Source organism: Canis lupus, chromosome 7 (assembly GCF_048164855.1).
Source record: "Canis lupus baileyi chromosome 7, mCanLup2.hap1, whole genome shotgun sequence".
Taxonomy (NCBI): Eukaryota; Metazoa; Chordata; class Mammalia; order Carnivora; family Canidae; genus Canis; species Canis lupus.
In genome coordinates this window covers 4891654-4919590 of record NC_132844.1, presented here as the reverse complement: position 1 = coordinate 4919590, position 27937 = coordinate 4891654, and the positions used below count along the sequence as shown (strand labels likewise).

At 42.0% G+C, this 27937-nt stretch overlaps 2 protein-coding genes across 2 annotated transcripts in view; one reads left to right on the top strand and one right to left on the bottom strand.

Moving 5' to 3' along the window:
* Window positions 1-23222: 23222 nt before the first annotated feature.
* Window positions 23223-25587, bottom strand: LOC140636498 (isocitrate dehydrogenase [NADP] cytoplasmic). The gene has a single exon (XM_072831743.1). The coding sequence runs from the start codon at window positions 25363-25365 to the stop codon at window positions 24121-24123; it is 1245 nt and encodes a 414-aa protein (XP_072687844.1). The 5' UTR covers window positions 25366-25587; the 3' UTR covers window positions 23223-24120.
* Window positions 25588-27345: 1758 nt separating this feature from the next.
* Window positions 27346-27937, top strand: part of SLC16A10 (solute carrier family 16 member 10) — a 110682-nt gene continuing 110090 nt past the window's right edge. The window contains exon 1 of the mRNA XM_072831740.1: window positions 27346-27682. Within this exon, the coding sequence (XP_072687841.1) occupies window positions 27346-27682 (337 nt within the window). The remainder of the gene's footprint in view (window positions 27683-27937) is intronic.

The following is a 27937-nucleotide window of genomic DNA, read 5'->3' as shown; positions in this document are numbered from 1 at the left end:
TGTTCATTTGTTTTGTTCCTTGAATTCCACATTTGAGTAAAATCACATATTTGTCTTTGTCTGATTTATTTCACTTAGCACTATACCCCTTAGATCCATCCATCTGTGTTGTTGCAAATCACAAGATTTCACTCTTTTTGATGGCTGAGTAATAGTTCATTATCTGTCTATCATCTATCTATCTATCTATCTATCTATCTATCTATCTATCTATCTATACCACATTTTCTATCCCTATTCAATCTATCCATAGACACTTGGGTTGCCTTGTTAGTGGCCGAGAGCCCCCAGGCCCCACAATTTGCCTATTGTAAATAATGCAGCAATAAACATAGTTGTGCATATATCCTTCCAAATTAGTGTTTTCTATTCTTTGGGTGACTCAACCATTCAAATGATAATAGAGGGAAAGCAGAGAGGATGAGGTAAACTGGGAAAGACCAGGCTCATGAGACAGTGGAAGATCCTTCTCTTCAGTCCAGGGAGGGATTTGGGGGTGGGGCTGAGCTCCTGGTTTCATTGATCTGCTTTATTGCTTTTGTTTTTTAATTTCTATTTATTTCTGCTCTTATCTTTATTATTTTCTTCTTTCTGCTGGTTTTGGGTTTTGTTTGTCCTTTTCTAACTCCTTTAGGTGTAAGTTTAAGTTATTTATTTGAGAGATTTTTTACTTCTTGAGGTAGGCCTGTATTGTCATAAACTTCCCTCTTAGAACTGCATTTGCTGCATCCTACAGACTGGACCATTGTGTTTTCATTTTCATTTTTCTCCACATTTTTAAAAAAGATTTTATTTAATTATTTGTTTGTTTATGAGAGACACAGAGATGCAGAGACATAGGCAGAGGGAGAAACAGGCTCCCTGAGGGGACCCCGATGTGGGACTCAATCCCAGGACCCCAGGATTACGCCCTGACCTGAAGGCAGATGCTCAACCACTGAGTCACCCAGGTGCCCCTCCGTGTATTTTTTTATTTGTGCTTTGATTTCTTGGTGAACCCATCCATTGTTTAATAGTATTTTTTTAAACATTTATTTATTTATTTATTCAGAGAGAGAGCCAGAGACACAGGCAGACGGAGAAGCAGACTCCATGCAGGAAGCCCGACATGGGACTCGATCCCAGGTCTCCAGGATCACACTCTGGGCTGCAGGCGGCGCTAAACCACTGTGCCACCGGGGCTGCCCTGTTTATTTATTTATTTATTTTTATTTTATTATTTTTTTAAATTTATGATAGTCACATAGAGAGAGAGAGAGAGAGGCAGAGACACAGGCAGAGGGAGAAGCAGGCTCCATGCACCGGGAGCCCGACGTGGGATTCGATCCCGGGTCTCCAGGACTGTGCCCTGGGCCAAAGGCAGGCGCCAAACGGCTGCACCACCCAGGGATCTCGGCTGCCCTGTTTAATAGTATTTTATTTAACTTCTAAATATTTGTGTTCTCTTTTTTTTTTTTTTTTTTTGGTCTTTTTAAAGATTTTATTTATTCATGAGAGACACAGAGAAAGAGGCAGAGACATAGGCAGAGATAGAAGCAAGTTCCTTGCAGGGGGCCTGATGCAGGGCTCGATCCCCAAACTGGGATCACGACTGGAGCCAAAGGCAGATGCTCAACTGCTGAGCCACCCAGGTGTCCCAATATCTGTGTTCTTTCCACATTTTTTCTTGCAGTCAATTTCTAATGTCATTGTGTTGTGGTTGGACAGGATGGATGCTATGTCTTCAATCTTTTTAAATATGTTGAGACTTGTTTTGTGAACTAACATGTGACCTATTCTGGAAAGTGTTCCATGTTCACTTGAAAAGAATGTCTATTCCGCTGTCTTAGGATGGACTGTTCTGAATATATCTGTCAGATTCATCTGGTCCAATGTGTTATTCAAAGCCACAGTTTCCTTGATTTTCTGTTTGGATTATCTATCCATTGACTTAAGTAGGGTATTAAAGTCCCCTGCTATTATTGTATTATCAGTTACTTTCTTCATGTTTGTTATTAGCCACTTTATGGTTTGGGTGCTCCCATGTTGGATGCATATATATTTGTAATTGTTATATCTTCTTGTTAGGTTATTCTTTTTATGATTACAATAGCGTCCTTCTTTGTCTCTTTCTACAGTGTTTCTTTTTTCCTTCTTCTTTCTGTTTTTAACTTAAATTCAATTAGCCAACATATAGTATATCATTAGTTTCAGATGTAGAGTTCAAGAATTTGTTAGTTGCATAGAACACCCAGTGCTCATCACATCACGTGCCCTGCTTGACAGTATTTGGATTAAAGTCTATTTTGTCTGATATAAGTATTATTACTCTGGCTTTCCTTTCACTTCCACTTGCATGATGAATGATTTTCCATCCCTTCACCTTTGATCTGCATGTTGTCTTTAAGTCTGAAATGAGTCTCTCGTAGGCATCATGTAAGTGGGTTTTGCTTTTTTTTTTTTAAGGTTTTATTTATTTAATCATGAGAGACAGAGAGACAGAGAGGCAGACACAGGCAGAGGGAGAAGCAGGTTCCATGCAGGGAGCCTGATGTAGGACTCGATCCCAGGACTTCAGGATCACGCCCTAGGCCAAAGGTGACACTAAATCGCTGAGCCACCCGGGCCACCTGGGTTTTGCTTTTTAATCCATTTATCACCCTATGTCTTTTGATGGGAATGCTTTGTTCATTTACATTCAAAGTAATTGTTGGTAGGTCTGTACTTATTGCCATTGTGTTACTTGTTTTATGGTTAGTTTTACATTCTTCTCTTGCTCCTTTTTCTCACAGTTTGGTGGCTTTCTTTAGTGATATATTTGGATTCCTTTCTCTTTTTGTGTGTGTCTGTTACTGGTTTTTGATTTGTGGTTACCACTGGGTTTATTTCTATCATCCTAAGCATATACCAGTATATATTAAATGAGTGGTTGCTTAAGTTTGAACAGATTCTATAAGCACTAAATTTTTACCCCCCCCCTCATGTTTTAGGTATATGGTAGCATTTTTTACATCTTTTAAATTCATGAATCCCTCCCTTAACTGATTTTTATAGATATACTTAATTTTACCGCTTTTGTGCTTTCTATCTTTCTTACTTCTGCTCAGTCTTTCCGTTCCACTCAGGGAATCCCTGTAACATTTTTTGTAGAGCTGGTTTAGTGGTGATGAGTACCTTTAACTTTTGTTTGCCTGGGAAACTCTTTATCTCTTTTCTATTCTGAATGATAAACTTTCTGGATAAAGTATTCTTGCTTGGTTGCAGGTTTTTTTCTTTTAGTACTTTGATATACCATTCCACGTTCTTCTGGCCTGCAGTTTCTACTGAAAAATAAGCTGATGGCCTTATTGGGTTTCTCTTGTATGTAACTTTTGTTTTTTTTCCTTTGGTGCTTTAAAAATTCTCTCTTTATCACTCCTTTTTTGCCATTTTAGTTACTATGTGTCTTGATGTGGATCTCCTTGAGTTGATTTTGCTGGGGTCTCTCTGTGCATCCTGTACCTGGATATCAGTTTTCTTCCTCAGATTTAGGAAGTTTTTAGCTATTATTTCTTCAAATACATTCTCTGTCCCCTTTCCTTTCTCTTCTTTTTCTGGGATCTCTATAATGTGAATGTTATTACTCTTGATGGTGTCATTGAGTTTTCTTAATCTATTTTCATTTTTTTATTATTCTTTTTTTAATATTTTATTTTATTTTTAAATATTTTATTTATTTATTCATGAGAGAGACACAGAGAGAGAGGCAGAGACATAGGCAGAGGGAGAAGCAGGCTCCATGCAGGAAGCCCAATGTGGGACTCAATCCTGGGACCCCAGGATCAAGACCTGAGCCAAAGGCAGACACTCAACCACTGAGCCACCCAGGCATCCCCTCTCTCTTGTTCTTGATTGTTTTCCATTAATGTGTCTTCCAGGTTGCTCATCCTTTCTTCTGCTTCCTCTAATCTACAATTTATTCACTCTAGTGTATTTTAAATTTCAGTTATTAAGTGCTTTATCTCTGATCGGTTCTTTTTTTATAGTTTTCTATCTCTGTTCAAGGTCTTGTTGAGGTCCTCAATCCTTTTCTGGAGTCCTGTGAGCATTTTTATGACCACTACTTTAAATTCTCTATCAGGTATATTACTTATCTCCTTTTCACATAGCTCTCTTCCTGTGATTTTGTCCCATTCTTTCTTTTGGGACGTATTCCTCTATTTCCTCATTTTGTCTAATTTTGTGTCTGTTTCCATGTGTTAGGAAAGTCAGCTATGTCTCCTACTCTTGAAAGTAGTGGCCTTGTTATGGGTTGAATTATTTTCCACCGCAAAATGTTGAAATCCTAACTCCTGGTACCTGGGAATGTGATGATCAAGTCAAAATGAAGTCATTAGGATGGGCCTTAATCCAACATGACTGTGTCCTTGATAAAAGGGGAAATATGAAAACAGAGACAGATATGTACAAAGAGAAGATCATGTAAAGACATAGGAAGAACACCATCTATAAGGCAAGGGATACCTGAAGCCACCAGAAGCTAAGGAAGAAGGTTAGAGCAGATTCTCCTATATAGCCCTTAGAAGGAACCAATCTTGCCAATGCCTTGATTTCAGACTCTGAGCCTCCATAATTGTGCGACAATAAATTTCTCTTAACCCAATTAAAAGAAAGAAAGAAAGAAAGAAAGAAAGAAAGAAAGAAAGAAAGAAAGAAAGAGGCCTTATGAAAAAGGGGTCCTACAGCAGTGTCCTGCAGTACAATGTCTCTTGTTCACCGGAGCCCGGTGCTTTAGAAGGGTCTCCTATGTGTGTTGTGTTCACCCTACTATTATGGCTGAGCTGCATTTGCCTTCAGTTTAGTCATCTGCAATGTCTTTCTTTGCTTGTTGTGGCCAGGATTTGTTCTCTGTGTTGTCAGTGGGCCAGTCTGGAGCTGCCTTGTGCCTTGTGCCTGGAGTTGGGTCATATTAGGCTTTGGTCAGAGCTGTGGTAGCACTGAACTATAGAGCACTCTCCCTGAGTCGTTCCACAAGAAGGTTTAGTTGGTTGCCAAGGTCTGCAGTCACACCAGTTGTCTGTCCCCAGCCCCCAGTAGCACCACAGTCAAACTGGTTTGTGTGTTTTTTTCCCTCTTTTCCTAGGGCAGGAATCAATTTGGGGTGATGCTGACCTCTGTGGGGGCTGTTTGCACACTACCATGCGTGTGGGGCAGCTTGGATGGACCCCTACCAGGTGTGTTGTGGAGGGGGCAAGTCCATAGGAGAATGCAGGGTAAGAAGTGCAGCGTTAGCAAAATTTGTACTGGTCTGCTGTTGGGAGGAGGCTGGCTGGAGAGGGTTGGTCCTGGAAGAGTGTGGGGGGTGGGACGCACAGTTAGCAGGCTAGGTGGAGAGTTTTGGTGCTGTGCTGTGCTGATTCCCACAGGTGTTCTTGTGTCTAAACTGAGTGTGAGGGGATCCCTGGGTGGCACAGCAGTTTAGCGCCTGCCTTTGGCCCAGGGCGCAATCCTGGACACCCGGGATCGAATCCCACGCCGGGCTCCCGGTGCATGGAGCCTGCTTCTCCCTCTGCCTATGTCTCTGCCTCTCTCTGTGTGTGTGTGACTATCATAAATAAAAAATAAAAATAAAAAAATAAAAAATAAAAAAATAAACTGAGTGTGAGAGGGAAATGATGCCTGACAACTCCTTTGTTCTTGGAGAAGTCTCCCGAAGATCCCTCCCCCTTTAGCACAGGCCCCAAGATTAGAGAACAAATCTCCTCCCATACACCCCAGGTGTCTTTCAAACTGCTGCTTCTGTGTTGTATCTCAGCAGAGCTCTTTGTTGTGCTAGCTCTTTAAGGGTAAGGGCTCAGCTTCCTATTGCCCTCTGGCTCTTCCAGAGCCATGGCTGCTGCTTTTTAAATTTCCAAGTATTAAGCCCCACTGATTGTAAGAACCCACAAAGTTGGGCCCCTCAGGTTTTTAGAACCAAATGTTATGGCAATTTGTCTTCCCAATGTGGGTCCCTCATGCCTGGGATATGATCTGCTCCTCTCCCCTCTCTGTGGCCGGTAGGTCTTTCCCTCCTGTGGACAGTCCCATGGGTCCGTTTGGCTCCTGGCTGCATCTCCACCCTTCCTACCCTTTGCAATATGGCCCTCTCTCTCTGTTTGGCTGTGTAGAGCATATTCTGCTTCTCTATGAGTCATTTTATTGGTTATTTACATTGATGTGGGTGTTATTGGGATGTATCCATGAGATGAGGCGAGCCTAGGATCCTCCTACTCTGCCACCTTCCCTGGAAGTTGACCACTGCCACTTTAGGTGGGAAAGGTGCCCATTGTTTTCTTGGGGCCTTAACTGTCCTCAGGGCTGTTTTCATGGTGATGCCCTGAAAATTTTTAAAATCTTGTGGTAATCTGGAAGTATGTAAAAAAAAAAAAAAAAAAAAAGAAAGAAAAAAAGCTTTCTGTTTGTGTGACTAATAAATAATTGCTTAAACTCTTTTAGCAATCCTTGGACACAGGCCACTTTCTGATTCTGTCTGTTGACCTCACCTTGAGCACTAACTGTACACAGCTTAGGTATGGTTTCCACCGTTTTTTTCTAGGATCCTTGACTTGTTGCTTTCTGGGTTTCTAAATCTAACAAGGAAAACCTAATTTCACAGCTTTTATTCCAATGAAAATTATTCTTTTTTTAAAAGATTTTATTATTTATTCATGACACACACACACACACAGACTGAGAGAGAGAGACTGAGAGAGGCAGAGACATAGTCAGAGGGAGAAGCAAGGCTCCATGCAGGAAGCCTGATGTGGGACTTGATCCCAGATCCCAGGATCATGCCCAGAGCCAAAGGCAAATGCTCGACCACTGAGTCATCCAGGCATCCCCAATTAAAATTATTCTTAAGTAGTAAGACAAGTGACAAGAATTTGTGTTATAATTCAATTGCCAAATTAATGGCAAGGGTCCTAGCCAAGGAAAAAAGATAGGAGTTTTAGGGACTTCTGGGTACCTGAGGTTTGCCTCTGAGCATAATTAGGAGGTGTTACTCTATAGGAGAGAAAGAAATGGGTAGAAACCAGAAAGCTTTTCCAAAAGGAAAAAGAGTTAAGGAGGAAAGTGAATGCTTGCCAATCCCAAATAAAAAATGGCATAGACCAGAGATATGAGGACTTCTATATTCATTCACCCCTTCATTCTCTCCTGCATTTATTCATCCATTCAATGAATGTTTGGTACATTGTTCAAGCACTGAACTAAGTCTCGGATGATGCAAGAATGAATGAGTCCAAGTTCTTGACTTTGAATAGGTCACACTATTCACACTACATGACCAAATGATATGGTATGTGTGACAGTGGCTTGTAAATGGCACAACACTATAATGTGTTGGTTATCTTATCAATGCTTAATACAGTGACTGACAAGGAGCAGATGCTCAAAAATGGCTGTTGAGTGAATGAAGAGGGCAAGGGACTGAAACAGCGAGCTGCGATATGTGAGAACTGGAGACTGTCATGGTTGTAAACTAAAAGGGGGATTGCATGATTCAGTAAAACACCAAACAGGGCTCCTTGATTATCCCAGAGACTGGGAACTCTGTGTTCTAATCCTTCCTCTTCTCATAACTAAGTGACCTTGGGTGACTTAATCTTTCTGGGGTTGAGTCAAGGAGTACAGCAAAATATCAGACTACCACCTTTGATGGGCTTTATGTGTGAATTGGATCCATGCTGAAGTCTGTTAAAGAAAGTAGCTAGAACTAGAATAATACATTCCTGATTCTCAGTTATAAATAACTTAAAATCCCCTGGAAGAAAACAGATAAAACTGTTGAACAAACATTTCGTTTTCTGTGTAGGAATGTGGTCATCTCAAATGGGAACCACTGGTTAAATTATAACCTTACGCTGGTGCTTACGTTAGCTTCTGTCTTTCACCCGTTGACCTTCAGGAAGCTGCAATGAGGATTTAGTAGCTAATTTGGACACTAATTAGCTAGTCAAGTTTTGAGACTTATTAGTTTTGAGAGAATTATAACTGCCATATTAACTCCCTCAATTTTTTTTTATCAGTAGGTGACCATTGGCAGATATAAATATAATAAATAGAAAGCTTTCAAAGGCTGTTTGACCATCAAAGCCCATATCATTCTTAATTTGTGCCAGGTTGGGGTAGAACTCCCACAGTGAAATGTGGCCAGAAACCACAGTGCAGAGGAGTTTAACAGTTCTCCAGTTCCAGAATGAGTCAAAGAGGAGTCAAAATTTAATCTTACAATCTCATAAAGACTTTATGACTACAATTATTACTTGAAGCTATCAGATAGTACAGACATGCACTAACTACTATTGTGGAAATTAAATAGTACTTCTAAGTTTTCCAACATAGAGATCATTTGGGCAGTAAATTTATCATAAGGATTTGTTTTCCATTAAAATATTTTGATGTATTTCATTATATGATAAATAAATGTTTACTACTGAAAAGTTAGAAAATGTGGATAAACAAAACAGGGGAGAAAAACCTTCAAAATCCTATCCTGCAGGGAAAAACACACACATACTTTTAAAAATAAAAGAATGGGATTATACTATTTGTAACTGGAAAAATACTCAGAACTTGAGATCAGAAGTTTACATTCATATCCCTGTACCAGAAGAAGGAGCACCTGAAAAGGAGTGGAGGTGGAGGCTGACCTTTTTTTTAAAAATAAATTGTAAATACATGGGGCCCCTGGCTGGCTCAATGGGTTAAGCATCTGACTCTTATCTTTTGGCTCAGGTCATGATCTCAGGGTCATGAGACTGAGCCCTCTGTCAGGCTCTGTGCTGGGCGTGGAGCCTGCTTAAGATTCTCTCTCTCCCTCTTCCCCCTCCCCCTCTTTAAAAAATTATAATACAAAGGAAAATGAAAACTTTGAAAAGAAAAACAACCCTGATCTTAAGACATGTTTATTTAATTTTTTAAGACATGTTTAATATGGTACTTCATATTATATTTGAATGGTATTAATTGAGGTCAGAGAACTTGAGTTCCTGTTTCCTGTGCTTACTCCTCATAAGTGTTTTTTGAATTGTTTGCTGAGTGATAATGTCAAGTGATCCACTTAATCTATTAAGTATTCTTTATTAAAATCAAGAACCAGTTTGCTTGGGACGCCTGGGTGGCCCAGTGGTTTAGCGCTGCCTTCGGCCCAGGGTGTGATCCTGGAGTCTTGGGATCAAGTCCCACGTCAGGCTCCCTGCATGGAGCCTGCTTCTCCCTCTGCCTGTGTCTCTGCCTCTCTCTCTGTGTCTCTCATGAATAAATAAAATCTTAAAAAAAAAACTTATTAGTTCACTCATTGAGTCAGGGAGAATCAAAATTAACACTTCTATAGGTGCCTTTTATTCCAGATCTCTTACAAGTATCTTATTCTTTTTCTCCATCCCAGGTTTTTCTTCTGTCTTTCCTTTTTCTCAAGATCTCCTTTTTCTCCTACATCTTCTTTTCTGTCCCTCTGTTCCATTTAATTTCAGTTACATTGCTTACTCATTCACCTTCTTTCTCTCTCTTTCTCTGGGGCTCTGACACTGTCATATTCTTTTTTTTTTTTTTTTTTTTTAAGTAGGCTGCATGCCCAGTGTAGGACTTGGACTCACAGCCCTGAGCTTGAGAGTTACATGCTGTACCAAGTAGGCCAGCCAGGCTCCCCAAATTATTTTTGTTTTATAATTTTTTTTTAAAATTTATGATAGTCATACAGAGAGAGAGAGAGAGGCAGAGACATAGGCAGAGGGAGAAGCAGGCTCCATGCACCGGGAGCCCGACGTGGGATTCGATCCCGGGTCTCCAGGATCGTGCCCTGGGCCAAAGGCAGGCGCCAAACCGCTGCGCCACCCAGGGATCCCTATTTTTGTTTTATTTTATTTTTATTATTTTTTGGAGAGGGAGTGGGGAGGGGCAGAAGGAGAGGGAGAGAAAGAATCATAAGGTGTGGAGCTTGATGTGGGCCTGGATATCACAACCCTGAGATCACAACTGGAGCCAAAATCAAGAGTTGGACACTAAATGTACTGAGCCAGGCAGGTGCCCCTGTTTCATTTTTTTAAGGTAAGCTGTATGTCCAACGTGGGACTCACACTCACAACCCCGAGATCAAGAGTTGCATGCTCTACCAACTGAGCCAGCCAGGTACTCCTGCCCCCTACCCTGTTATATTCTTGAGTTTTGACCTGATCTTGCTCAAAATAGTCCAGAACACTCAGTACTTTACCCATGCTATCCAGAATCTCTCCATCAGAGGCTGAAAACCAATCAGAGGAGATAGGACAAGTTATTTGAGTTTAAAGAAGTTCCAAAGATCATCAAGTCCAACTACTCATTTATGTTTGGATTCCTACCTCCTCCCTGATATACTTGACAAATAACTTCCTTCTTTCCATAGTTTTTTAAATTTTTAAATTTTTTAGAAGATTTTGTTTATTTATTCATGAGACACACACACACACTGAGAGAGGCAGAGACACAGGCAAAGGGAGAAGCAGGCTCTCCACAAGGAGCCCGACGTGGGACTCCATCCCAGGACCCCAGGATCATGCCCTGAGCCAAAGGCAGATGCTCAACCGCTGAGCCACACCAGGTGTCCCAATTTTTTTTTTTAAGTATTTATATGGCAGGCAAATGTTCAGACTTTGCTTGAACATTCTCAGACTGTTGAGCTCACTCCTCTATGAGGCAGTCCATTCTGCCTTTGGATAGCTCTGTCATGCAAGAAGTTCCTCCTTCTGTTGAACCAGAATCTTTTACCCTCTAACTCTGACCCATGGGTTTAATTCTATTCCTTAAGTCACCAAATAATACTAATTCTTTCTTCATATGACAGTCCTTTGATACTTGAAGATAATCTTCACATTTACAGTGTGTTTTCATCTTCTCCAGACTAATTCTGATCTTTTGAATAATTTGTCAAATGATGTTTTTTAGCTTCGTGGTTATCTTTTTCTGATTTGTCTTTTTTCTCTTTGTGCTTCATTTGAACAGGAATGCCCAGGACTGATTGAATGCATTTGAGTGGAGGCGTTCTCTTTATTACCTTGCTCATTAGATCAGTGTTGTCCAACAGAAATTTCTGTTATGATGGAAATATTCCATTTCTGTGCTGTCCAGTATGAGGGTCTAAATAGTCCCATAGAGTTATTGGGCATTTGAAATGTGACTAAAGAGAATGAGAGACTGAATTTTGAATTTTATCTAGCTTTATTTTAAGCTTAGATAGCTCTTAAAATAGAAAGAATTTTGTCTCTATACATGAAGGCAAGAGAAGTCTTAGGAAGTTCTGAGGGAAGGCCAGGATGAGGATCAGAAGGCCTAGAGTCTTGTCACTCTCAGGCACTGACGTATGTGTATTCACGGAGCAGTCAATACAGCCATTTCCTCTTTACCAGCATCAGTTTTTTCACTTAGAAGATGAGAGCATTGGATTGAATTGGAGTGTTTCTCAAACTTCAAATCCAAATTCATTAGTAGGCTGCAAATATCAATTTAGGATTTTCGCCAGCAACTCATGAAAATCAATAAAGGACAACCTCATTTAAAATGGAGCAGGAGAAGCTCTTGTGCCTTACCATTCCTCCTCAGCCCCTTGCAGGTCCAAGAGGAAGGAGCCCATAGTCGACTGCCCCAGCAGGAAGAGGAAGCTTTTTCCCCTTGCCTGGAAACAGCCCAGCCAATGAGAGACTGTCACAACTCAGCCAATGAAAAGCCAGTTTACCCCGATGGCCTCTTTGTTCATAGCAACTCTCCCCTTTCCCCCTTTCCTCTTTAAAAGTGTTGCTCTTCTTTGTTTTCTAGACTTGCCTACTGTTTTGCCATTCCTCCTGACTCCCAAATTGCAATTCTCTGCTCTCCCTGAGTAAAGCCATTTGCTGGTAAAATAACTGGATGTTCAGTTTTAAGATTAGCCAGTTTTTTTTTTTTTTTTTAAATGAAATCAAATAGAGGGATCCCTGGGTGGCGCAGCAGTTTGGCGCCTGCCTTTGGCCTAGGGCGCGATCCTGGAGACCCGGGATCGAATCCCACATCGGGCTCCCGGTGCATGGAGCCTGCTTCTCCCTCTGCCTGTGTCTCTGCCTCTCTCTCTCTCTCTGTGACTATCATAAATAAATAAAAATTAAAAAAAAAAAAAAAGAAATCAGATTAGAGCGTGATTTGTAAGATAAATATTGTTTTGTTAAGCTTTTGTTCCAATGTCTGTGTGTATGTGCACATTGGGTTATGACATCAGATGTGTTTCTAACTGTGGATTAAAATATAGTAAACGGGATCCCTGGGTGGCGCAGCGGTTTGCTGCCTGCCTTTGGCCCAGGGCACTATCCTGGAGACCCGGAATCGAATCCCACATCCGGCTCCTGGTGCATGGAGCCTGCTTCTCCCTCTGCCTATGTCTCTGCCTCTCTCTCTTTCTCTCTCTGTGACTATCATAAATAAATTAAAAAAAAATTTAAAATGTAGTAAACATTATTTTAAAAACATGGGAATTCATGATTCCTGAGGTTCCTTCTGCTTGGTGTTTTAGGTTTCCCTGTGTCTGCAAAAGGTATTCCTTAGGGCTTTATCTCCATGGTGGTTTGGGAGAGTAAGTTTCCACGATGCTACCCCACACCCTAAACCCAAGCAAGCAGTCTCTGTTTAGAGACCATGACACAAACAGATCCTCAGAAGCTGAGGAGAGGCGTGTTGTTAAACATCATTGCTGATTCCATGACAACTTGAGGATTTTTATGTACGTGGACAATACTTCTTGCACATTGTAGCCTCTTTGGTTTCACTATGATGCTTAGAAGAGATTTTTACTTTAAGCAGGAAGTTGAGGAAAATCATAGAATCCCTTCTCTAGAGGTAATACTCTATGATTCCAGGAATTCAAAGTTTCAATAAATAATTGTAACTGAGGACATTCTTCCAGCAACAATAATGACATCAGCCTCTCCACAGTGCCACAGTGAGGCACAGGGCACAGAGGTTATCATCCCACTCCATCTCAGCTGTGCTGGGACCTTAGGTCGGCAGCTCTGGAGAAGCCGAGCCTGAACTTGAGTTCAAATCTCTTCCTCCAAAACTCTCTTGAATTCCACTGTACCACATGGACAGGGATTATTGTTATCAAATCTAAATTATCAAATACATTTTTTTCTTCTCATGACAATAAATTTAATTGTGCTAAGTACACTCCGACAAACATTAGCAGGGTCTGTGCTAAAGGTAGGATGCTGAACTCAAGAGATTTTTGTTGAGCAGCCATACTTTGGGGACACTAGGTATAGATGGACAAGGCAGGGAGAGCCACAGGCCATAGGGCACACTCCTAAAATTTAGGATAGGGTTGGACAATGTTATCCTCTGCAATGAAGCTGATTTAGCATCTAAAGTGCACACGTTCTCATTCCAGAATATTTACAAAGATAATGCTACTGAAGAATGGGTTTCCATTCCTCAAAATCTATCTAGATCCCACTTTCTAAGAGGAAGAAGAAAGAGAAAGAAGAAAGAAAGAAAGAAAGAAAGAAAGAAAGAAAGAAAGAAAGAAAGAAAGAAAAAGAAAGAAAGGAGGGCTCCCTTCAAATATCTTAAATGATACTAAAATATGCTTGAGGTAAAATATGCTTGATACTAAAATATGGCTTAGGTAATGCCATCATGCTGGAAGGATGGAGGGTGCAGGGTAGGTGGATTGGGGTTAGATGCTGAGGAATTGTGTTTGGGTCTCCTGCACTGACCTGCAGATAGGCTCTTGAAAGAAAGTGACTGGAACGAGGTCAGACACACAGTAAAGTGAAAGAAGTTCATTTTCTGATTCCAAATGTTCTTGCCATAATATCCTGTGTCCTCTATAATGAAATTAGGGGGGCATCAGGGTAGCATAGGTTTAAACACACTTTCTCTGAGAATTATTTAACCTTCTTAACCTGGCTTAGGAAACCCTAATAGCATCTTGATGGTAATAGGTTTTGTGATGCATATTCTTCCCTCTGGGAAAACAAGGCACTGTGCAACCCATAAGAATATTCAAGTTGGCCTGAAAGTATATGAAATTACATTTTAAAACTATATCCCAGGTTCTTAATTAGTTTTATTATGGATTTACTTTGATTGAGTCACTCTCCAGAAGATAAATGACCCTGGTGAGGGGAAATAATTGAATTCTGGAATGTAAAGAGCTGAAGACCAGACTCTGGACCCACACTGCACCCAGCAGGGTGCTGGTGATCAGACTTAGTCTGAGCAGTGTCCAGCAAGCCCCAGGCCAGTCTCTGCCCTGCCCTACAGAACACCACAGCACAGAGTTTGAGAAGGCCAAAGGAATGGTCAACAGTATAAACACCGATGGACAATATTTTGCTTTTAAAGGTACTTTGTTTAAGAACCAAGTATTTGAAGACAAGTCGTTTTGTTAAAAATTGTTGCATTAGAAAAAAAGAAAATGTTGAAGTTATTTTCAACTAGAAATGTAAACTGCGTAAATATATACACATCATTCAAACTTATCCATTTAGATTGTAGAATTAGGATCTAACACATGCTGTGAAGTGATCAAAGTTTTTAATTAGGCTTGTATTATCTTAATCTAGTGGAGCTTGCTTTATTGTCAAAGTTAGACCAAAGTTAGATTATCTTAATCTAGTGGAGCTTGCTTTACTGTCAAAGTAAAAACAGCCATTTCATTCTAATTGAAGCACTATATTTAAATTTCTCCAGGTTTCTCAAAAATGTAATAGAGCGGTGGGATCAGATAACTATATAAAAATGTAATTGCCTTTTAGCCTATTAGCAATAACCAGTTAGAAGTTCTCATGGAAAAAATTCATTCACAAGAACAGGAACACAACATACAAATGAAATGTCTGGGACTAACCCTAGCAAGAAATACATGGGACCTATATGGAGAAATATCAATAAGAAAGATATAAATTTCCCTGTTGGAAAATGTGGAGAATAACTAGAGATGATTTATTAAAAAGGATATAGAAGTGGTTAATAAATTTGATCTTTCTCACTTATAACTGCAGATCTGAAAAATAAACTGAGATTTCATTTTAATCCTAACTTGGCAGGATTTAAAAGTAATCATATTATTCAATACTTCCTGAGATACATTAATCTGGGTATTCCCTCTCTTTTTATAAAAAGATTTTAAGTAACCTCTACACCCAATGTGGGGATCGAGTTCACAACCCTGAGATCAAGAATTGCGTGCTCCACCAACTGAGCCAGCCAGGCACCCCTAACATGGTCATTCTAAATGGTGGGAGTATAAATTGATAAAGTTGCTTTAAAATTTAGCAATGTATTGAGAGCCTTAAAGTATTCATGGTTTTGTTTTGTTTTTTGTTTTTGTTTTTGTTTTTGTCAGTAATCCCACATCTAGAACTCTATCCTACAAAATTATCAGAGACGTAGACAAAGGTTTGTGTGCCAGGATGTTTATTGCAATATTATTTATCATAGTGAAAACCTGAAATAACTGATATATGCAGTGATAGGAAATGATTAAGTAAATTATGGTCCATCTCTATAGTAGAACACTTTATAGACACCAAACATCGTATTATTGAGGAATATTTTTTAAAGATTTATTTACTTATTTTGGAGAGAGAGAGAGAGCGAGCGAGCAAGCACAAGCAGGAGTGGGAGAAAGAATCTCAAGCAGACTCCATGCTAAGCTGGGAGCCCAACTTGGGACTCCATCTCACAACCCCAAGATCACAACCTGAGTTGAAACCAAGAGTCAGACACTCAACCAACTAGGCCACCCAGGTGATGAAGAATATTTAATAACATAGGAAATTATTTGTGATATGAGGGTTAAATGGAGAAAATGCAAGATATAAAATTGTGCTTTTATGATGTATTTTAGTTTACTAGGACTTCCATAATAAAATATCACAATCTCAGGTGCCCAAACAACACAAAACTTTCTCACAGCTCTGGAAGCTAGAAGTCCAGGATCGAGATGTCAGCAAGTTTGGTTTCTTCTGAGGCCATTCTCTTTGGCTCAAAATGGTTCCCTCCTCCTCTGTCTTCACATGGCCCTTTCCTGGTGTCTCTCATTGTATGTCTTAATATCTTCTTAGAAAAACCCCAGTTAGGGACACCTGGGTGTCCCAGTCGCTTAAACATCTAACACTTGGGTCTCAGGGTTGTGAGATGGAGCCCCACATCAGGCTCTGCCCTCAGTGGGTAGTCTGCTTGCGTTTGTCTCTCTCCCCGTCCCTCTGCCCCTCCCATTTGAGTGCTCTAAAGTAAATAAATAAATCCTTTAAAAAAACAACAACAGGGATCCCTGGGTGGCGCAGCGGTTTGGCGCCTGCCTTTGGCCCAGGGCGCGATCCTGGAGACCCGGGATCGAGTCCCACGTTGGGCTCCTGGTGCATGGAGCCTGCTTCTCCCTCTGTCTATGTCTCTGCCTCTCTCTTTCTCTCTCTCTCTGTGACTATCATAAATAAATAAAAATTAAAAACAACAACAACAACAAAAAAATAAAAATAAAAATAAAAACAACAACAAAGAGGAGCACCTGGGTGGCTCAGCTGATTAAGCAACTGCCTTTGGCTCAGGTCATGATCTCAGGGTCTAGGGGTTAAGCTCTGAGTTGGGCTCCCGGTTCAGGGGGGAAGCTGCTTCTTCCTCTCCATCTTCCTCTTCTCCTCCCCTCCCATCCTGCTCATGCTCTCTCTCTCTCTCTCTCTCTCTCTCTCAAATAAATAAATAAAATCTTAAAAATAAAAATTCTACCTTAAATAGAGAAGAGCCTTTTCTTCTTTTATATATAAAAAAAGAAGAAACACCAGTTAAGTTATATTAGGGCGTACTCTAATGAACTCATTCTAACTTAATTTCCTTTTTATAGATCCTATCTCCAAATACAGTCATATTCTAAGGTTTTGGGGTTTAGAGTTTCAACATATGAATTTTGAGGGGCACAATTTAGTCCACAATGCTGTGATTCTGATTTTACTTAAAAATGCACAGAAAATAACCTAGAAGGATATATAGTAGATCTGAGGCTTTGTGAGCAATGCTGAAAAATTTTAAGATGTGGTAATTGGCAAATAGCTTTGCTGACGTACAAATCTGAGTCACATGTAGTAAGATCCCCTATTTAGTAAGTGACTCTGGCAGCCCATTGGGCATCATCACCTCATAACAGGCTTATTTGTGTTTCACTCATCATTTTGGATACAGTAATTTTCTTTTTTTTTTTTTTAAGATTTTTTATTTATTCATGAGAGAGAGAGAGAGTGGCAGAGACACAGGCAGAGGGAGAAGCAGGCTCCACGCAGGGAATCTGACGTGGGACTTGATCCTGGGTCTCCAGGATCACACCCTGGGCTGAAGGCGGCGCTAAACAGCTGGGCCACTGGGGCTGCCCAGTAATTTTCATTAAGGGTTAAGAGTCATTTAAATTTTTTTGGTTATACCAAACCTATATTTTATGGAGGAAATAGGCTACAAAGGAATTTACAAAACTATCTTCTGTAAGTACATAAATTATAAAAAAATTAAAAGTTTAAGAGAAGTTATTTGAGTGGTACAATAATAAATTATCTTGATTTCCTGTTTTTTTTTTATGGCATTTGCTATAATGAGCATGTATTACTTTTTTTTTTAAATTTTTATTTATTTATTATAGTCACAGAGAGAGAGAGAGAGAGAGGGGCAGAGACACAGGCAGAGGGAGAAGCAGGCTCCATGCACCAGGAGCCCGATGTGGGATTCGATCCCAGGTCTCCAGGATCGCGCCCTGGGCCAAAGGCAGGCGCCAAACCGCTGCGCCACCCAGGGATCCCTGTATTACTTTTATAATTAGGAAACAAACCCGTGTTGTTTAAAAAATGTTGAAAAATTTCCACCTGAAAATATGGGACCAGACTTGATGTTCTCAATTTCATGCTTTGTGAATCTTCAAAAATTTTTTTTGGAATTCTATTCAATTTGGCTCGACAAATATTTGTTGTGCACCTATGTTGTGCTTGGTGCTGTAGGTCAAAGCTTCATGAGCTGATTTGACTTGTCTGAAAATTCTTAGTCTAGTGAAGGAGACTGAAAACCACTGAATTGCTAAAGGCTTCCCAGACGTGACTTCCATTTTGGAGTCAAGCCTTGAATGTTGAGTAAGATGTCACCATTCAGAAAAGGGGAAATGAAGTCATGTCAAAAGCAGGGGCTGCAGGGTGTCCGGCACAGAGGTGTTTATGCCTGTTCTTTCAACAAGGAGCTGGTCTTAAGCCTAAAGAACATAGTTTGGGCAGAGATAGGGAAGAGGATGAATTGGTGGAGGCAGAGATTTTGGTAGCAAGACTAGTCAGGAGGTCACTTTGGTGGCCACGTGAAATGATGAGGAATCGTTAGGGAACCAGCAGCTGGATGGAGTGGAGGAGGCCAGTCAGCAGACGTTCTGGGGCTGGAATTGGCAGGATTGTATTTGGGGGAACGAGGTGTAGGGGAGGGAGAATTCTTTCTCCACCCTTCCAGTTCTTCCAGCTGGAGTAAGAATTCAATTGACAGGAGACAGATATAACAGGAGCAAAAAGGCAAAGGTTTATTCTGTGCACATGGAGGCCCGGTAATGAAAGTGAGACCTAAAGAAATGACCAAGGCAGGCAATTTTTATATATTTTCGACAAAGAGACAATAAATTTGTGAGGAATCTATGGGATAAGGAAAACAGGTGTTTGGGATTTTTAATTAGAAAGGAAATCTGGGCAGCCCTGGTGGTGCAGCGGTTTAGTGCTGCCTTCGGCCCAGGGTGTGATCCTGGAGATCCGGGATTGAGTCCCACATCAGGGTCCCTGCAGGAGCCTGCTTCTCCCTCTGCCTGTGTCTCTGCCTCTCTCTCTCTGCATCTCATGAATAAATAAAATCTTTAAAAAAGAAAAAGAAAGGAATTCAAAGTGGAACTTGAGTTGAAGTAGTTAGTAAAAAGTAACAAGTTTTCTTTCTTTTTTTTTTTTAAAGATTTTATTTATTTATTTATGAGAGACACAGAGAAAGAGGCAGAGGGAGAAGCAGGCTCCATGCAGGGAACCCAACGTGGGATTTGATCCCAGGACCCCAGGATCACACCCTGGGCCGAAGGCAGCGCTAAACTGCTGAGCAACCCAGGCTATCTAACAAGTTTTCTTTTACGGCTTCTCAACTTTAAAGTCCCTAACTCTGGAGATAAGGATTTCTTTTTTTCTTTTCTTTTCTTTTCTTTTCTTTTCTTTTCTTTTCTTTTCTTTTCTTTTTTTTTCTTTTCTTTCTTTTCTTTCTTTTCTTTTTTCTTTCTTTTTTTCTTCTTCTTTTCTTTTCTTTTCTTTTTTTTTTTCTTTCTTTTTTTTACTTCTTAGTATAGGGAGGGTATTTTTCACATGTGAGATTTATTTCCTGCTTTCAGGGAGACAGGAGAGTCCGAGTGTGCTTGTGCCATTGTTTTCTGAGTAGCTTCAATTCAAAATAATCAATATGTCCCGGGGGTACATTTGCCCTGCGGCCTGCCCTGGGCCCCTACCTAGGGGAGAGGTATATAAAGGAGGAGTCTTGATTTAATTAGCCTGTATTTGGCAAGATAAGGGGGATTCTAGGGGAGGAGCAGATTGAGAGGATTTTTGAAAGATATGAGGAAGTGGAGGTCAGAGAGTTAATTCAGTATCACTTATAGAGTTCAGTTTTAAGCGCCAAAGTCCTCCTTTGTCATTTATTCAAGTCAGTGTTGAAGAATCTCTGTGCACGTGTTTTTAATCAAAGTATTCACAAAAAAGATTTCTAGGTCACATATGTGTATATGTGTGTTTAAATTTGATGATAGCAGTTACTAACTTCCTACCCAATACTCCCTACTTCCTACCAAATAATCACCACCGTAGTACTATTCCTATGTGTGATTTGGAGAATAGAGACATGGAAAGATTATGTGTTAGAATTTGTCCATAACCACTAGGGCAGGCCATAGCTACTGTTAGCCACTAGATTTAAAACAGTAATTAAAATGACATCAGAGCAGGTATTATGTACTGGATTACATACCGCATCCCTGGAAATCCACGACTACATGATTTAGTACTTTAGTATTTAGTATGTTCAATTCAACGCAGATGTTTAAGGAGCATTTATGCTGAACTGGACTAGATGGAGAACATTTCTTGGAGAGTGAAAGTGTTAATACTTAGCTAAAAAATGAGACCCCCCTAAACAGGAAAGAATAACATTTCTGACAAGAGTGAGGAGTCAAGTAAGGATATTTTAATAGTTAGTTTAAAAATAATAAGTTCAACATAAACTACAGATGAAAAGGCCTACCCGTGAAGTTACTGCTGGCATTTAGAGTTAAAGAACAATTATAGTGTTTCACATTTTATAAATCCTTTTATCTCAAGATCACAAAGTGCTTAATAAATAGAAACTCATTAAGGAACATACCATTATCGGGAGGTAGTTATATAGAAACAGTTCCATATTTTCAGATGGAGAAGGTGAAGCAAGAGGTCAATCCGATAACGAGATGGAAGTTAGTGGCAGGTGTCCACATGGAAATAGAACATAGTTTCTCTTCCCACCCAAGTGTTTGCTTCAGTCAGCAGCTTATTTGCATTTAGAAGTAAAAACTTTCTTGTAAAAAACATTCAGACAAGAAAATCTGATTCAAGTTTCCCCCTTTGGTATAGAAAAACAACACGCCAAGCACAAACTTGCCAGATTTAATAGTAAGATTTCAACCCAGAAAAGTCCTTCCAATTGAGGGTCCATTATCAAAGAGCATGGAGGGACGCCCTGGGGGGCTCAGCAGTTGAGCATCTGCCTTAGGCTCAGGGTGTGATCCCGGGGTCCTAGGATCGAGTCTCTATCGTGCTCCCTGAAGGGAGCCTGCTTCTCCCTCTGCCTGTATCAGGCATGATGCTCAACCGCTGAGCCACCCAGGCGTCCCTCAGATTAATTTTTTAATTGAAATATAATTGACATACAATATTCTATTGGTTTCAGGTGTGCTTTATAGTGATTGAATATTATTCAACATTAAGAATGACCTCCACCCTAAGTCTTGTTACCATCTGTCACCATACAGCTATTATAATATTATTGACTATATTCCCTATGCTGTACAGTATATCCTTATGGGTATAACTGGAAGTTTGCACCTCTTTATCCCCCTTTCACCTATTTCACCCATTCTCCAACTCCCAACCGCTCCCCACTCTCCTGTCTATGAGTGTTTCTGTTTTGTCTGTTCATTTGTTTTTTTAGGTTCCACAGATAAATGAAATAATACAGTATTTTCTTCCTCTGTATGACTTATTTCACTTAGCATAATACTCTCTAGGTCCATCTATGTGGACCTCATATACTTTATGTATTCCATACATAATACTTTATGTATATAATATTCCATCATATACTTTATGTATATAATATTCCATTATATCCTTCCTATATACAGACACACACACACGCACACATATGGCATCTTAGTAATCCTTTCATCTACTGATGGACGCTTAGGTTGCTTCCGTATCTTGGCTATTGTAAATAATGCTGCATTACATGGGGATGCATATATATACATCTATCTCTTTGAATATTTTTGTTTTCTTTGATAAATACTTAGAAGTGGAATCGCTAGATTATATAGTGGTTCTATTTTTAATTTTTTTGAGGAACCTCCATACCATTTTCCACAGTGGCTGCAATAATTTACATTTCCACCAACAGTGCACCAGGGTTCCCTTTTCTCAACATCCTTGCCAACACCTGTTGTTTCCTGTGTTGTTGATTTTAGCCATTTTGACGGGTGTGAGATGATATCTCATTGTGGTTTTGACTTGCATTTCCTTGATTAGTGATTTTGACCATGTTTTCATGTGTCTGTTGGCCATCTGCATATCTTCATTGGAAAAATGTATATTCAAGTCCTCTGCCCATTTTTAAGTTGGGTCGTTTGGTTTTTTTTTTTTTATATTAACTTGTATAAATTCTTTATATATTTTTTATATTAGCCCCTTCATGGGTATATGGCTTGCAAATATCTTGTCCCACTCAGCAGGTTTGACTTTTCATTCTGTTGATGATTTATTTTGCTGTGCAAAAGGTTTTTATTTGATGTAATTCAGTTTGTTTATTTCAGCTTTTGTTGCCTTGCCTAAAGACTAGTCCAAAAAAATAGCTAAAACTAATGTCAACGAGCTTACTGCCTATATTTTCTTCTAAGAGTTTAATGATTTTAGGTCTTATATTTGAATCTTAAATCCATTCTGAACTTATTTTTGTATATGGTGTAAGATAGTGGTCCAGTTTTATTCTTTTGTATGTAACCATTCAGTTTTCCTAACACCATTTATTAAAGATATTGTCTTTTCTCTACTGAATATTTTAGATTCATAGAAAAATTGCAAGGATAATACAGAATTCCCATACCTCTTCACCCAGTTTCTCCTATTATTAACATCTTAATTTTTATTCCACATTTGTTACAATTAATGAGCCTATATTAGTAATTTGTTTTATTTTATTCAGATATCCTTAGTTTTACCTACTAACCTTTTTCTGTTCTGGGATCCTGTCTAGGATGTCCCATTTCATTTAGTTGTCACATTGCCTTCATTTTCTCTTGGATTTGACAGTTTCTGAGACATTCCTTGTTTTTGATGACCTCAACAGTATTAAGAAGTACTGGTCTGGCATTTTGTAGAATGTCCCTCAGTTGGGATTTGTCTAATTTTTTAAAAAATATTTTATTTATTTATTTGAGAGAGAGGATGTGTGAGCAAGAGCAGTGGGAGGGGCATAGGGAGAGGGAGAAGCAGACTTCCTGCTGAGCTCGGGGTCTGACAGGGGCCCTGGTGGAGCTCCATCCCAGGACCCCAAGATCATGACCTGAGCCCAAGTCAGACTCTTAACCAACTAAGCCACCTAGGAGTCCCTAATTTTTTTTTTTTTTTTTTTTTTTAAGAGAGAATGAGCTTGCGCCTGTGTGAACAGGGGTAGGGGCAGAGAGAGAATCTTAAGCAGGCTGCACACCCAGCACAGAACCTGATCAGGGGCTCAGTATCACAACCTTGAGATCCTAATCTGAGCTGAAATCAAGAGTCTGAGGCTTAACGAACTGAGCCACCCAGGTGCCCCTAATTCTTTTTTTTTAATGATTAGACTGGGATTATAGGTTTTGAAAGGAAGACTTAATATACTTAATCATTTACTTATATCACTATTGACTCATGGATATTTATTTTATATTTTGTGTTATAAACCATACCTTTTTTATTTTTTTTTATTTTTTATTTTTTTTTTCATTAGCACTTAATTTTAATAACAATTAATAGTTTAGATGAAGAATAGACTAGAATAGTGTTTAAAATCAACTTTTGAAAAAATCACATTTGTATAAGGGAAATAAAACGGGCCAGCAGAAGTCCAAAAAAAGGTGCAGCTTGGGTTATTGCACTTGGATGAAATATGCTGCTCAGGGTAGCATAATACTCAGGCCACACAAGGCCAGGAAGAGGGGACAAACAGAGGCCAGACCCTCAGGTCATCTTTATTCTGGATTCCAAAGTCTCCAGTTGCCTCAGAAATATTTAGCATTTTCAAAACAATCAAGAAGACCTCTTTACAGAAGTGACTGCGGTGTCTCCAGCGGGTATTAGTAACACCTACGCTCTTCATTCCAGACGATGGGCAAGTTGGCAAGTTCACCGTACAGCTCTACTGCACGAAATGGGACATCTCTTACACCAAAACCACACAGCGCCCCAGGCCCCGGAGCGATGAAGGGAGTGAATGTGTACTTCACATCTATTTCAGGGAACAACACTGTGGCTACAGTTTACCCTTTCAAGCACTCTTCATTTTGGTCATTTGCATTGGAACATAAGAAAAAGGGACAATGAGTATACAACGAGCATGAAAGTAATTCCTAGGCTACTAGTAGAAAATAAAATAAAATTTAAAAAAGTTCCCTGCCACGTTCACGAGGGTGGCATAAATGTACGCTACGTAAGAAAAAGGCTGTAAACTTATAGAAAAGATAAACTCTGGCTTCTAAACAAATTACAAAATTGATTTTACCTTTTCCCCTTGAGTGTTATACAGGAAAATGTAAACCAGTGGACCTAGTTACCAAAAACACGTATCCTCCTAAGCTGAGGGATGGCCTTACAGTTTGGCCTGAGCTAGTTTTATATTCAAGTTTTCTCCAAGTTTGTCCATGAACTCAAATGTATTCAAGTAGTCAGAACGTTGCACATTGGGCAAACCTTTAATACAAGCAGCCAAGTCCTTGGTCATGAAGCCAGCCTCAATGGTCTCAACACAGACTTCTTCCAAAGCCTTTGCAAAGAAGCTGAGCTCTTTGTTGTTATCAAGCTTAGCTCTGTGGGCTAACCCTCTGGTCCAGGCAAAAATGGAAGCAATGGGATTGGTGGACGTCTCCTGGCCTTTCTGATACATGCGGTAGTGACGTGTTACAGTCCCATGGGCAGCCTCTGCTTCTACTGTCTTGCCGTCTGGACAAACCAGCACGCTGGTCATCATGCCAAGAGAGCCGTAACCTTGGGCCACGGAGTCCGACTGCACGTCGCCATCATAGTTTTTACAGGCCCAGATAAAGCCTCCCTCGGATTTCATAGCTTGGGCCACCATGTCATCAATGAGCCTATGCTCATACCAGATGTTCTGGGCTTCGAATTGGGATTTATACTGCTTGTCATATATTTCCTGAAAGATGTCCTTAAAACGTCCATCATATTTTTTCAGAATAGTGTTTTTGGTGCTCAGATACAAAGGCCAACTCTTAGACAGAGCCATCTGGAAAGAACTGTGTGCAAAATCTTCAATCGACTTATCTTGATTGTACATCCCCATGGCCACACCACCACCCTCTTCAAAGTTATGTACCAGGTAGGTCATTTTTTCAGATCCATCACTGGGCGTGTAGGTTATCTCTACTTTACCAGGCCCGGGAACAACAAAATCAGTTGCTCTGTATTGATCCCCATAAGCATGACGACCTATGATGATGGGTTTTACCCATCCGCTCACAAGCCGGGGGATGTTTTTGCAGATAATAGCTTCCCTGAAGACAGTGCCACCCAGAATATTTCGGATGGTGCCATTTGGTGATTTCCACATTTGTTTCAACTTGAACTCCTCAACCCTCTTTTCATCGGGGGTGATGGTAGCACACTTGACACCAACGTTGTACTTCTTTATAGCTTCTGCAGCATCCTTGGTGACCTGGTCATTGGTGGCATCGCGATTCTCTATGCCTAAATCATAGCTGTGCAGGTCCAGTTCCACGTAGGGAAAAATGAGTTTTTCTTTAATCAACTCCCAAATGATTCGTGTCATTTCATCTCCTTGCATCTCCACCACAGAACCACCACGGATTTTTTGTGACATCTTGACTTCAAGAAACCTTTACAACTTCTAATCGCCCCAACTCCTTTCAGCCTTTGCAGACTCAGTTGACTGCAGTTTACTTCCTGCAGGGGAAGGTGGGCGGCCGGGGGGCTGGGAGCGCCACGCCAGCCACACGCTGAAGCTCACAAGCGTCTACACCGGCGATCCCAGCTGGGCACCAGCTGTTTCGGCTGCTGACACCGCCTCCGCACCAGCCCGGGAGCCTCCATACCTTTTTTAAATGATATGTTTTCTTTGCTAAATAAAATGTTGTGGATAATAACTTTCTTTTTTTTTTTTTTTGGATAATAACTTTCAAAGTCACTGGAGGTAAACAACATAACTTCTAGAGATGATGTAGAATGTATTTAATCAACCAGCCACTGATGCATATCTTTGCGTCCCCTTTTCCCTTATTTCCAACAATGCTGGATTAACATCCTTGTGCACTTGTATGACTAGTCTTGGTCTATGACTCTTTTTTTTTTTTTTAAGATTTATTTATTTATTTATTCATGAGAGAGACAGAGAGAGGCAGAGACACAGGTAGAGGGAGAAGAAGCAGGCTCTCTGCAGGGAGCCCCGTGTGGGACATCATCAGGGGAACTCTGGGATCATGACCTGAGCTGAAGGCAGACACCCAACCGCCGAGCCACCCAGGCGTCCCTTGGTCTATGATTCCTACCCCTCCCTCAGACACATTATATCTGAGCTATGTCCCCTGTTCTCCAAGCACACCCTGCTTTCCACAGCTTAGGTGATTTTCTCTACCTAGAACACTCTTCCTCTATCTTTGCCCACTCAAGTTCCCTGTTTGATTCAGGGCTGAGCTCCGCGGTGACTTGCGACAGCTCTTCTGTGGTGTTTTGAAGAGAATTGCATGGCTCCATCCCACTTCTCTTTGTTGTGCATGTATAACATTCATCCTCTGAGCCTCCTATCCTATCCCAGGATTTTCTCCCACTAGTTTATTAAGGGGTAGAGGAAGAAATACGACCAATCACACCCATCTATGTGCCCCACCGTAGTGGTGAGCGCATAAAATAACTAGTATATTTTGACTTTGAGGTGAAGAATCTAACTGAACAATTAAGAAGTGTGCTCAAGATTGCATGGCTGTTCTTCCTCCCTTTCACATACATTGCTGCTCCATGCTTCAGGGAGGCAGACTTTACGTGCAGGGTTTTGTCTAAAGTGCAAACACCTGCGCTGTCGTGCAAAAGTACTTTTCCAGCTGTGTTGCCAAAAATGTCACTTGAAAGCTTAGGTATTACATAGGTCCGCCCCTTGCCACATGGGCGTCTTTAATGCGCCAAGTATTTATAGGAAATCGTGTATGCAAGCAGGAGACATGAAATAAGTCGTCTTCTTTCTTTTAAGTAAGCAGGTGGCATTGCGTAGCCTGCATATTGTAATTAGTGGTAGGAGGTGAATGCCGAAGAGCAAAACAAAAAAACAAAGAGGCAGCTGTCCGTGAGCTGAGGCTGCGGGGGGCCGCGTCCTGCGGCGTGGGGGCGCAGCCAGGCTGCACCGGGAGGGCCCGCGCCCCTTCCGTGAGTCCCGGGAGGCCCGGGGACCCGCACTCGGTGCCCGGCGGGGAGCAGGACGCGGCCCTGCGGCAGGCGCGCGCTCGGCCGCCCCCCGCGGCACCTGGGGCCCGGCTGCTCCCCGCGGCTGGCCCCGCCCCCGCCGCCCCGAAGCCCAATCAGGGGAGAGTCTGGGGCGCGTCCCGCTCCGGCCACGCCCCCGGGCCCGGGCTGGGGGCGTCCTTAAGAGGCGGCCGGCGGGCCGAGCCGCAGTGGCGGGTGCGGGGCTGCGGACCGAGGCCTGGGTCGCGAGCTCCGAGGTGCCCGCCGCCGCCGCCGCCGCCGCCGCCGCCGCCGCCGCCGCCGCCGCCGCCGCCCGCGCCCCGGCCGCCCCGGCCTCCCCGGGGACTCGCCGCCGCCGCGCTCCCTGGCGCCCGGGGGCCCGCCCGGGGCCATGGTGCCCTTCCCCGAGGAGCCCGCCGCCGCGCGGGGCACGAGCGAGGCGCAGCCGCCGGGCCCCGCCACCCCGGGGGGCGCCGCTCCGCTGCCCTGCCCGGGACCCGCGGACCGCCCCGAGGCGGCGGGGGAGAGGGTGGAGGTGGAGCTGGCGGGGCCGGCGGGCGCGGAGCCCCCGCAGCCTCCCGAGGGCGGCTGGGGCTGGCTGGTGATGCTGGCCGCCATGTGGTGCAACGGGTCGGTGTTCGGCATCCAGAACGCCTGCGGGGTGCTCTTCGTGGCCATGCTCAAGACCTTCGTGACCAAGGACGACGACAAGATGGTCTTCAAGACAGGTGAGCGGGAGCCCGCCGCGCCCGCCGGGAGTCGGGGAGGGCGGGCGCGGGGCCTCGGCGCGCATCCCGGGGGCGGGGCGGGGCGGGGCGGGGCTGTGCCCCTCGGAGGGTCCCGGGGGGCGGGGGCGGAGGGGGTGCTGTGCCCCTCGGAGGGTCCCCGGGTGCGGGGGGGAGGGGGTGCTGTGCCCCTCGGAGGGTCCCGGGTGCGGGGGGCGGAGGGGGTGCTGTGCCCCTCGGAGGGTCCCCGGGTGCGGG